General features: G+C 42.9%; 2 protein-coding genes across 2 annotated transcripts in view; one reads left to right on the plus strand and one right to left on the minus strand.

Moving 5' to 3' along the window:
* Window positions 1-4,761, minus strand: part of LOC141763630 (putative deoxyribonuclease tatdn3) — a 10,402-nt gene extending 5,641 nt beyond the window's left edge. Inside the window, exons 1-4 of the mRNA XM_074628101.1 lie at window positions 4,555-4,761; window positions 4,275-4,307; window positions 1,506-1,570; window positions 1-5 (exon numbers count right to left, since the gene is read on the minus strand). The exon at window positions 1-5 is cut by the window's left edge and continues 107 nt beyond it. Coding sequence (XP_074484202.1) covers window positions 1-5; window positions 1,506-1,570; window positions 4,275-4,307; window positions 4,555-4,611 — 160 coding nt within the window. The 5' untranslated portion in view covers window positions 4,612-4,761. The remainder of the gene's footprint in view (window positions 6-1,505; window positions 1,571-4,274; window positions 4,308-4,554) is intronic.
* A 1,457-nt stretch (window positions 4,762-6,218) lies between these two features.
* Window positions 6,219-12,373, plus strand: nsl1 (NSL1 component of MIS12 kinetochore complex). The gene is made up of 6 exons (XM_074628102.1): window positions 6,219-6,468; window positions 9,974-10,046; window positions 10,180-10,313; window positions 10,604-10,658; window positions 11,598-11,665; window positions 11,809-12,373. Exons 1-6 carry the CDS (start codon window positions 6,280-6,282, stop codon window positions 12,040-12,042), a joined length of 753 nt encoding a protein of 250 aa, XP_074484203.1. The 5' UTR covers window positions 6,219-6,279; the 3' UTR covers window positions 12,043-12,373.
* The last annotated feature ends 228 nt before the right edge of the window (window positions 12,374-12,601 follow it).

The raw sequence follows: 12,601 nt of genomic DNA on the forward strand, positions 1-12,601 counted from the left end.
ACACCCTGGATAATAAACACGGAGCTGTCCAGCTGAGAGCAGCTGGACACGGGACAATGGACATTTATTTACTCTTCACATCAAGTCACTGTGACTTCAGAGAGAAGGAACATTCAGTCCTGCTCTCACTGTCGGTGCTGTTCTGAGGTTCTGGCACTTCACTAGAGGATTGTACTTTAGTAAGACTGTATACTGTCTAACAGGTGAAGTTACCCCTGAGGTAATATACTAAACACATTCACTTCTAAAGTAACATTTAACAACAAGCAGTTTAAATGATCAGGCAGAATGTGAGGTAGTTCAACCACACAGAGAAGGGATTTTAATTGACCTTAAAGCAGGGGTCTCAAACTCGCGGCCCGCGGGCCAATTGCGGCCCGCAAGACGATATTTTGTGGCCCCCACCTTGATATGAAAGTTTAATGTTAGTGCGGCCCGCGAGTTTTTTTAATTTTTTTTATAAAGTTATTTTTTTCGGGGCATTTTTTCATTTTTATTGACAGGACAGTGGATAGAGTCTTGGAAAGGGGGGAGAGAGAGAGTGGATGCGGAAAGGGCCACAGGCCGGATTCGAACCCGGGCCGCCGCGGTCAGGACCAAGTCTTGTTACATGGGCGCCCGCTCTACCAACTGAGCTAACCAGGCGCCCTCGGCCCGCGAGTTTTATGTGAATGGCAGTTTGCCGCGTTGTGTGTGGAAGGTCCCTTTGTTGCGCGAGCCCGGGCTGAACGAACCTACCAATCACAGCGGGGTATATGGCTCCCGGGGCGGGCAATCAGGAAAAGTGGGAGACGCAATAGAGGCCATGTTCAGAAGAACCGTTCATGTTCTTCAATGTTCCATTCATGTTCAGGACAGTTCATGTTCAGAAGAACCCATTCAAGTTAAAGAACTGTTAATAATGACGTTTGAGAAGATTGATTTTTTTTTTAACAAAGCTTTTTTTGTGGAATACCTGATGCGGCCCAGCCTCACCCAGACTCTGCCTCCAGCGGCCCCCAGGTAAATTGAGTTTGAGACCACTGCCTTAAAGCAACAGTGTGTAACATTACGAGGGATCAACTAGTAGAACTGTGTTTTCATTAGTGTATAATCAGCTGGAACTAAGAAAGGTTGTGTTTCCATCAGCTTAGAATGAGTCCTTCATATCTACACAGAGAGCAGGTCCTCTTCATGTTGCTCCTCCATTATTTATTCATTCATTTATTCTGACAGTAGAGATTCTTGATTCGGTCATTGTTAGCTGTTTTCTGTTTTTACTTTGCACTAGGATGACATGTTTGTATGAGCTCCTTGGTGTTTTCAAATTATTATTTTATCTTCACAAATCTGTAGTTTGCATCTCTCCCCAGACTTTATTTCATTATAGAGTAATAACTTCCCCTCTGTGTAATCTAAATGTATATTTTTCGGGTTTTTCTTAATGCATTTACTGCATGCAGTAAATGCATCTAAGAAAAACCCGAAAAAATATAATTTAGATTACACAGAGGGGAAGTTATTACTCTATAATGAAATACAGTCTGGGGAGAACTCCTTCTGTTACTGCAACCAGAGTCTTTACCCCGACCTACACACACACACACACACACACACACACACACACACACACACACACACACACACACACACACACACACACACACACACACACACACACACACACACACACACACACACACACACACACACACACACACACACACACACACACACACACACACACACACACACACACACACACACACACACACACACACACACACACACACACACACACACACACACACACACACACACACACACACACACACACACACACACACACACACACACACACACACACACACACACACACACACACACACACACACACACACACACACACACACACACACACACACACACACACACACACACACACACACACACACACACACACACACACACACACACACACACACACACACACACACACACACACACACACACACACACACACACACACACACACACACACACACACACACACACACACACACACACACACACACACACACACACACACACACACACACACACACACACACACACACACACACACACACACACACACACACACACACACACACACACACACACACACACACACACACACACACACACACACACACACACACACACACACACACACACACACACACACACACACACACACACACACACACACACACACACACACACACACACACACACACACACACACACACACACACACACACACACACACACACACACACACACACACACACACACACACACACACACACACACACACACACACACACACACACACACACACACACACACACACACACACACACACACACACACACACACACACACACACACACACACACACACACACACACACACACACACACACACACACACACACACACACACACACACACACACACACACACACACACACACACACACACACACACACACACACACACACACACACACACACACACACACACACACACACACACACACACACACACACACACACACACACACACACACACACACACACACACACACACACACACACACACACACACACACACACACACACACACACACACACACACACACACACACACACACACACACACACACACACACACACACACACACACACACACACACACACACACACACACACACACACACACACACACACACACACACACACACACACACACACACACACACACACACACTGTTGTTTATGTTGTATACAGGGTCTGATATTATTATTATTATTATTTTGTATAGTAATAATTATTAATATAAGGAGTACCTATCTGCCACGGTGGTAGACGGGTGACGCGATATATATAGGTATTGACAATAACTAAGTATTTAAAAATGAAGTATTTATATTGTGTTAATAATTCAGCGCCTCCTAAATCATTTTATAGATCCAGTTATGGTTACAGATTCCCTACACTCGTGTTTTCAGTGTAATTAATTCACCAAAAAAGAGACAAAACGCACAATAAACAAAGTTAAAGATGAATTTGACTGATTTAAAAAAAAAAAATTAGATACCGCAATAATATCGTTATCGTGAATTATATTGGCCACAATAATTGTGTAGTGAAAATCTGATATTGTGTCAGCCCTGTAGTAGGGTTATGTTATTGTGATCAATTACCATTATGTTGAACTAATGAACTAATATCTGATCTAATTGTCAGAGTATGTAAACATTATATATCAGCGTCTTCTGCTGCTGCTGCTTCTAATACTGCTGCTAATACTATGACTACCAGTTTTAAAGGTTTATTCCACCCAATTACTACTTTCTGTCTCTCTCAGTGTTTATCAATGCAGTTCATCTGTCTGATATTCATATAAAGCATTTCTTCTTTCAGCCTATTCAGGAAATTCACATCTAATTTACCACTTTTGACAGTAGGACAGTTTAGCTTTCAGATTTTATAGCAATGTATTTCAGCTCTTTAGGTAATGCACTTCAGCTTCCAACTTATTTCCCAGTTGTACATTTCATCTTCTAGGATTTTTCAGCAGTGCAGTGCGATGCATTTGAGCTTCATCGTTTCTATGCAAGTCATTTCACATTTCTGCATTTTCAGCAATGCTTTTGTAATTCATTTCAGCATTCACACGCATTGACAGCAGGGATTGTGATTCAGTTCTATGGATGTTTTTATTGGACTTTATTAGTTGTAACCTACAGAAGACACTCTACAAATGTCAACCATGATCTGCCAATATTTCACTATCTCCACAAACATGTGTTTCTGTATTTGTGTTGTGTAAAGTCACATCCACAAAAATACAGGGCGATTTGCAAATACGCATAACTTACTCTGTAAATAGGTATTTTAAGGTTTACATGTAAAGTGATATCTACACATTTGTGCATCTATTTCGCATTTGCAGATCACTTCCTGTGCATTTGTGGGCCATGTGACATTTGCAACTTCCCTCCTGTTTGTTTACAGAATTTAAAAACGTATTTACAGAGTAAGTTATTTGCAAATCGCCCTGTATTTTTGTGAATGTGACTTTACACAACACAAATACAAAAATACATGTTTGTGGAGAGTGAAACATTTGCAGATCATGGTTCATATTTGTGGAATGTCTTCTGTGAGTTACAACTAATAAAGTCCAATAAAAACTTCCATTAATGTCCGTTGTCTTGAACTAATGAAGTAGTTAATGAATGTGACCTCTGTGCTCCTCTGGATCACATCCTCCAGATCCTGCAGAGACACAAACACAACAGACATCAGATAAACACAAAGGATCTGAGAAAGACTGTAGTGATCAACTGTAGTGAGATGACAGCAGTGAATTACAGCTTTTATCATTAGTTACACATGTATATTAGTGACATTAATACACATTTCAAACGTCTACAGCTGCTGTAATGAGGAACACATACTCTTTATAACAACACTAACACTACATAATGAGGTTGTTCAGCTGGTTAGTTCAGCTGGTGTTTACCTCTTCAAACTCCCGGGCTGATATATGACAGTGACAGTCAACGAAGCCAAACTCCATCAAACTAAACGTTAAATAGTAAGAGCTATGAGGGAAGACTAGACTGAAACACTGCTGTACTGTCTGACCAGTGCTGTCTCAGTGAACATCAACAGCCAGGTGGAACTCTCTGAGGACGCTGTGAGGGTTGATCCAGGGGAAACATTTAGCAGGCGGACCAGGAAGTTCTTCTTCTTCCTCTTTTGTGATTTGCAGCAGACTAGAGGCCAGTTGGGCTCCTGCAGCACACACACTGTGCACACACAGTACTACACACACACACACACACTGTACACACACTGTGCACATACACACACACACACACACACACTGTAGGGGGACGGACATGAGAATGCAGATCTATTGACCAAACAATCATTAAAACGACACTTAACTGACATACTAATACCGTTCAGTAAAGCAGAGGTTCAAACTATCATTAAGGACGACATGCACAGAACCTGGCAGGAATACTGAGACTTAAAGGAACTGTATGGAACTTTTTACACGTATAAATCTACCGGGTCGCTGTTCAGACCACTCCTCTCCTCCTCTCCTCCTCTCCTCCTCTGCTCCTCTGCTCCTCTCCTCCTCTCCTCCTCTCCTCCTCTGCTCCTCTCCTCCTCTCCTCCTCTGCTCCTCTGCTCCTCTGCTCCTCTGCTCCTCTCCTCCTCTGCTCCTCTCCTCCTCTGCTCCTCTGCTCCTCTGCTCCTCTCCTCCTCTGCTCCTCTGCTCCTCTCCTCCTCTGCTCCTCTGCTCCTCTGCTCCTCTGCTCCTCTGCTCCTCTCCTCCTCTCCTCCTCTGCTCCTCTCCTCCTCTGCTCCTCTCTCCTCTGCTCCTCTGCTCCTCTGCTCCTCTGCTCCTCTGCTCCTCTGCTCCTCTGCTCCTCTGCTCCTCTCCTCCTCTGCTCCTCTGCTCCTCTGCCTGCCTTCACTCACACACCGCGCTCCTTCTCTCTCTCTCTCTCTCACCTCTCACGTGCATGCTGCTCACTCCACACTGCAGAAGAGTTAGTTTAGCTCTGAGAATATCTAGTGAATGTTCAGTGGACGTTTGTGCAGAAATAACTGCTGCAGCTCCTCCAGACCAACAGAGGTTTCCCGTGTCTTGTGAAGTGACGGGGCTCCGCAGAGAGAAACGTTATCGTCTCCCACCAAAACTCCGGCGTCTCCCCCGTTAAACAGTCCCTTTAAAATAGGTAAACATGACACAGGTAGATGTAATAACTGTGGACGAGAGGAAACGGTGGAGCATGTCATGTTGCATTGTGAGAGATATGAGGAAGAAAGAGATTAAAGTACACTTTGATTTAATAGATATTCTACAAAGGAACTCACTAAATGAGTGTTATAGAAGATTATTTCAGTATGTTAGACAAATTAATATGATTGGAAAAATATGAGGTTGTTTGTTTTCTTTTTCTTTTCTTTTTTCTTTTTCTTTTTCTTTGTATTTTGTTTTTATATTTTATATTTTTATATTTTTATTTTTATTTTTATTTTATTTGTATTTTTTATATATTTTTGGGGATATAGTAATTATTAGGCAGAATGATCCACTCCTCCAGACCAGACGGTGGCGGTAATGCACCTATAAGCTGGTTTACCAACCGCCAATAAACCTCAAGAAGAAGAAGAGGGAGGAAGTTTCGTTCTGCGTCACGGAGCTGTGAAGCAGTTGGCGGCAGAGATGGAGCCTTCAGAGAGAGAAGCTCTACCCGCTGATGAAGATAATCAGGACTATAAAGTACAAGTAACGTCGAAGAAGCGAGTAATCCAGCAGATGAATCAATACAAAGAGATTTTAAGGAGAGTTCTGGACGAACAACCAGATGTTCCAGAAGACACGAAGACGGTTCTACTGCAGGAGCTGCAGGCGGTGAGTCTGTGTTTACATCCAGATGTTACTGTGTTTACATCCAGATGTTACTGTGTTTACATCCAGATGTTACTGAGTTATACCCTCTCTCTGTGTTTACATCCAGATGTTACTGAGTTATACCCTCTCTCTGTGTTTACATCCAGATGTTACTGTGTTTACATCCAGATGTTACTGAGTTATACCCTCTCTCTGTGTTTACATCCAGATGTTACTGTGTTTACATCCAGATGTTACTGAGTTATACCCTCTCTCTGTGTTTACATCCAGATGTTACTGAGTTATACCCTCTCTCTGTGTTTACATCCAGATGTTACTGAGTTATACCCTCTCTCTCTGTTTGCATCCAGATGTTACTGAGTTATACCCTCTCTCTCTGTTTGCATCCAGATGTTACTGAGTTATACCCTCTCTCTGTGTTTACATCCAGATGTTACTGAGTTATACCCTCTCTCTGTGTTTACATCCAGATGTTACTGAGTTATACCCTCTCTCTGTTTACATCCAGATGTTACTGAGTTATACCCTCTCTCTGTGTTTACATCCAGATGTTACTGTGTTTACATCCAGATGTTACTGAGTTATACCCTCTCTCTGTGTTTACATCCAGATGTTACTGAGTTATACCCTCTCTCTGTTTGCATCCAGATGTTACTGAGTTATACCCTCTCTCTCTGTTTGCATCCAGATGTTACTGAGTTATACCCTCTCTCTCTGGTTACATCCAGATGTTACTGTGTTTACATCCAGATGTTACTGAGTTATACCCTCTCTCTGTGTTTACATCCAGATGTTACTGAGTTATACCCTCTCTCTCTGTTTGCATCCAGATGTTACTGAGTTATACCCTCTCTCTCTGTTTGCATCCAGATGTTACTGAGTTATACCCTCTCTCTGTGTTTACATCCAGATGTTACTGAGTTATACCCTCTCTCTGTGTTTACATCCAGATGTTACTGAGTTATACCCTCTCTCTGTGTTTACATCCAGATGTTACTGAGTTATACCCTCTCTCTGTGTTTACATCCAGATGTTACTGTGTTTACATCCAGATGTTACTGAGTTATACCCTCTCTCTGTGTTTACATCCAGATGTTACTGAGTTATACCCTCTCTCTCTGTTTGCATCCAGATGTTACTGAGTTATACCCTCTCTCTCTGTTTGCATCCAGATGTTACTGAGTTATACCCTCTCTCTCTGGTTACATCCAGATGTTACTGTGTTTACATCCAGATGTGACTGAGTTATACCCTCTCTCTGTGTTTACATCCAGATGTTACTGAGTTATACCCTCTCTCTGTTTACATCCAGATGTTACTGAGTTATACCCTCTCTCTCTGGTTACATCCAGATGTTACTGAGTTATAGTCTCTCTCTCTGTTTACATCCAGATGTGACTGAGTTATACCCTCTCTCTGTGTTTACATCCAGATGTTACTGAGTTATACCCTCTCTCTGTGTTTACATCCAGATGTTACTGAGTTATACCCTCTCTCTGTGTTTACATCCAGATGTTACTGAGTTATACCCTCTCTCTGTGTTTACATCCAGATGTTACTGAGTTATACCCTCTCTCTGTGTTTACATCCAGATGTTACTGAGTTATACCCTCTCTCTGTGTTTACATCCAGATGTTACTGAGTTATACCCTCTCTCTGTGTTTACATCCAGATGTTACTGAGTTATACCCTCTCTCTGTGTTTACATCCAGATGTTACTGAGTTATACCCTCTCTCTGTGTTTACATCCAGATGTTACTGAGTTATACCCTCTCTCTGTGTTTACATCCAGATGTTACTGAGTTATACCCTCTCTCTGTGTTTACATCCAGATGTTACTGAGTTTTACCCTCTCTCTGTGTTTACATCCAGATGTTACTGTGTTTACATCCAGATGTTACTGAGTTATACCCTCTCTCTGTGTTTACATCCAGATGTTACTGAGTTATACCCTCTCTCTCTGTTTGCATCCAGATGTTACTGAGTTATACCCTCTCTCTCTGTTTGCATCCAGATGTTACTGAGTTATACCCTCTCTCTCTGGTTACATCCAGATGTTACTGTGTTTACATCCAGATGTGACTGAGTTATACCCTCTCTCTGTGTTTACATCCAGATGTTACTGAGTTATACCCTCTCTCTCTGTTTACATCCAGATGTTACTGAGTTATACCCTCTCTCTGGTTACATCCAGATGTTACTGAGTTATACCCTCTCTCTGTGTTTACATCCAGATGTGACTGAGTTATACCCTCTCTCTCTGTTTACATCCAGATGTTACTGAGTTATACCCTCTCTCTGGTTACATCCAGATGTTACTGAGTTATACCCTCTCTGTGTTTACATCCAGATGTTACTGAGTTATACCCTCTCTCTGTTTACATCCAGATGTTACTGAGTTATACCCTCTCTCTCTGGTTACATCCAGATGCTACTGAGTTATACCCTCTCTCTCTGTTTACATCCAGATGTTACTGAGTTATAGTCTCTGTTTACATCCAGATGTTACTGAGTTATAGTCTCTGTTTACATCCAGATGTTACTGAGTTATAGTCTCTGTTTACATCCAGATGTTACTGAGTTATGTATCAACAGACCGCTGAGCGTTGTTTTATAAAGTTATATAGATTATAAAGTGTGCAGAGTTCCAAAAATCTGTACTTAAAGGTCCCATATCAGCTCATTTCCAGGTTCATACTTGTATTTTGTGTTTCTACTAGAACATGTTTAAATGCTGTAATGTTAAAAAACAACTTTATTTTCCTCATCCTGTCTGTCTGAATAAACCTGTATTCACCCTCCGTCTGAAACGCTCCGTTTTAGAGCATTTTGACGGAATTGCAACAGAATTGCGTTGCTAGGCAACAGCTCTGGTCCATGTGTTCACATCCACGGCAACCAGGAATAAACTGGAACACATTGAGAATGTTTACGTTTAAAATTGTGTCAAGCGTCTAAATATTGTATATTTGTGACATCACAAATGGACAGAAATCCTGATAGCTTGTTTCAAATGCAGAGTTTCTGAATACGGGCTGTGTGTATTTGCCTGTGGATTCAGTGTTTCGATACTTTCACAGTATTTATATAGGAATTAAGCTGCTTTATAATAATGAAAACATGAAAATGTCACTTTTTTATAATATGGGACCTTTAATGTTTGCTCTGCTGTCAACATTCATACACATAATCTGTATGTTTTACAGGATATTTGGTTTTACCTTTTACGCAAAACTGCCAAATATTCCCTAATTACAGACTCTCAATTTTGAGAAATTGTGACATTTGATGCCGTCACTTTGAGCTTTAAGAAATTGGGATTCCTCACTATTTTATAGACCAAATTATGAATCATCAGATTAATTAATAATATAAAAATAATGCTTAGTTGCAGCTCTAGAAACGTGCATTAACTAAGACACAGTTTAGGAAGTATTGCAGCTGTATTATGGACTCTTGTGTTTGATGTGAACTGCTGATGTCTGTGCTGTTTGTGTCTGTGCAGAACTTTGAGGCGGCTGTTCAGGACAACGTGTTGGTGAACGGACTGCCGTGGGAGGAGGCAGCGGATGTTGAAGGTGATCCACTATACCGCTGCAAAACTCTATCAAATAAGAGCTTGAGGTTTCCATCACATCCCTGTTCATGTTGATTAAAGTAGAGCTCTATTTAATGAACTGTTTCTGTTCCCTCCATCACGAACACACTCAGCGGAGGACGAGGCTCTGGATCTGGGGAGCCTGCTAGATGACACCATCGTTGAGACCACCAGGAGGCGCCGTGCGTACCCGAGACAGATCCTGCCTCACGTGGTCCACTCCCTCAAAGCTGAACGTAAACTCTTGGTGGGTGTCACAGTAGCTTTGTCTTTAGTCAGAGCTGGTAAATGTGCAGCGGAGAGTGTGGATGGATGATCCACACATGACGGTGCTCAGTTTCCTGGAATAAACACAGCTGAGTGGGAGGAAGACTGCACTTACATGATGCTTAGTTATAAAACCTATTACAGGTTTAACTTCATGATCCATGAGGGGATATCCATGTGGTGGAAGGTGTGGAAAACAGTTGAAACAGACAAAGTGGTAACTGAGCAGCATCCGGAGCTTTCCTGACGTCTGCTGTGTTTGTTTTTCAGGGTCTGTATGAGAACGCAGTCAAACCTCAAGAGGTGGTCAAAGATCCTGGTCAAGGTAGTTACCTCTAATCATTTATATACATACACATTATTAAAGGACTGTTAGTAACTTGTTCCAGGTATAAATCATTGCTGGTCGGTGTCTCATGGTCTCTCGTGTGTCTCCGCTGTTCAGACTCAGACTCCAACACAAACTCCAGTGAAGCACCAAAACCTCTTGGTTGTATCTAGTGAAGCTGTTAAACAGTGTTGGCCGCGGTCGGAGGACGCGGGGGAGACCGTAGCTTTGGTCTCCAGGACCGGAGTCTCTGCTCCTCTGCTCCTCTGCTCCTCTGCCTGCCTTCACTCACACACCACGCTCCTTCTCTCTCTCTCTCTCCACCTCTCACGTGCATGCTGCTCACTCCACACTGCAGAAGAGTTAGTTTAGCTCTGAGAATATCTAGTGAATGTTCAGTGGACGTTTGTGCAGAAATAACTGCTGCAGCTCCTCCAGACCAACAGAGGTTTCCCGTGTCTTGTGAAGTGACGGGGCTCCGCAGAGAGAAACGTTATCGTCTCCCCCGTTCCCTCCGGCCGCGGTCGGGAGGCTGAGGCGGGAAAAGCCAACACTAGGATCAGCATTGATTCATGGAGAGACCTTGGTCTGGTCAGCTAACATTACTGCCAAGCAGCTGAAATATAGAGTGATGTTGTGCTTTTAGCTGACGTGTGTCTCCTCACTGTGTTGAGCGATGCTCCTTCATGTCTATGTAGAGCGAGCACAAGCGCCAGCAACAGGACGCTGACTTTAGTTGACTTAACGGACACAGGTGAAGCTGTTAACAACACATTAAGGATTCTTACTAACAGGCCCTTTAACTAAACCGTGTAATAATATTCCTGAACCTCTGTCCAGCTGATATTTGGGGGGAAATCCATCAGCTGTGGGTTGGATTGTGTGAAGTGTTTTAGTTCAGCGTAACGGTTCTACTGTTGTTGTGTGTTTCTCCAGAGAGCATCATGAAGGACTTATCAGCAGCAGCTCCTGGGATGGTGAAACAGGCCATCCAGGTCATAAAGGTACCTGACACTCCTGAACACCCCTGAACACACCTGAACACACCTGAGCACACCTGAACACACCTGAACACACCTGAGCCAGCGTTCCAGATGGATCCATATACAGATGATTTACTGACTGGTGTATTTCTGTTTATCTGCAGTCGATCAACACGCTGCAGAAACAAGCCGAGAGCCTCCGTGAGGTCGTCAACATGAAGCCGAGTCACGCCACTCTGGAGATCCACAGAGAAGTGTTCGGTTCTAACGGCCAATTGGACGCCCCGCTGCCTCCTCTGACCAGGCAGCCAATCAAGAGAGCCGTAGAGGAAGCCGCCGCCGCCGGCTGCTACGTGCCTCTCAGTAAGAGACGTGTGGGAGATGGCGATCCGGAGTGACGCTTCCTGCTCCCGTCACCACACAGCGGTGGAGACGGCGTGATGTTACGGACTAATACGTTTGGTTTTGGAACTCTTTTAATAATATAAAGCCGTGGTTAAACATGACTCATGAGGTTTATTCATTTTAAACATCATAAAGAGTCCTCTGTCCTGCACAATGTGTGTTTCTGATGATTTATTTATCCTAAAAACAAGCAAACGAAGCACAAAGAAAACACGGACGTCACTGCCTCTCTTGTTCAGGTGAAAACCCACCCAGGTGCATGCTGGTCCTACCTGCCTAAATAACCACGAATACCCACAAACTCCATAAAATATCCCAAAACCATTACTATGTTTGTCTCTCAGTATGTTCCGACCTGTCTCTACTCAGTCTATCGGTTCCTCCTGAAGACTGAAGACGTCACTCAGACAGGACATAGTGTCAGCGATGGATTAATCAATCAACATGTATTATTTGTATATTCCTTTACAACAACCAAAAGGTACCCAAAGTGCTTTACATTAACATCAAGAAATAACAGGTATAAAAACATAACATCATAAAATCATAAAA

Source organism: Sebastes fasciatus, unplaced genomic scaffold, assembly GCF_043250625.1.
Source record: "Sebastes fasciatus isolate fSebFas1 unplaced genomic scaffold, fSebFas1.pri Scaffold_103, whole genome shotgun sequence".
In the NCBI taxonomy this organism is placed as follows: Eukaryota; Metazoa; Chordata; class Actinopteri; order Perciformes; family Sebastidae; genus Sebastes; species Sebastes fasciatus.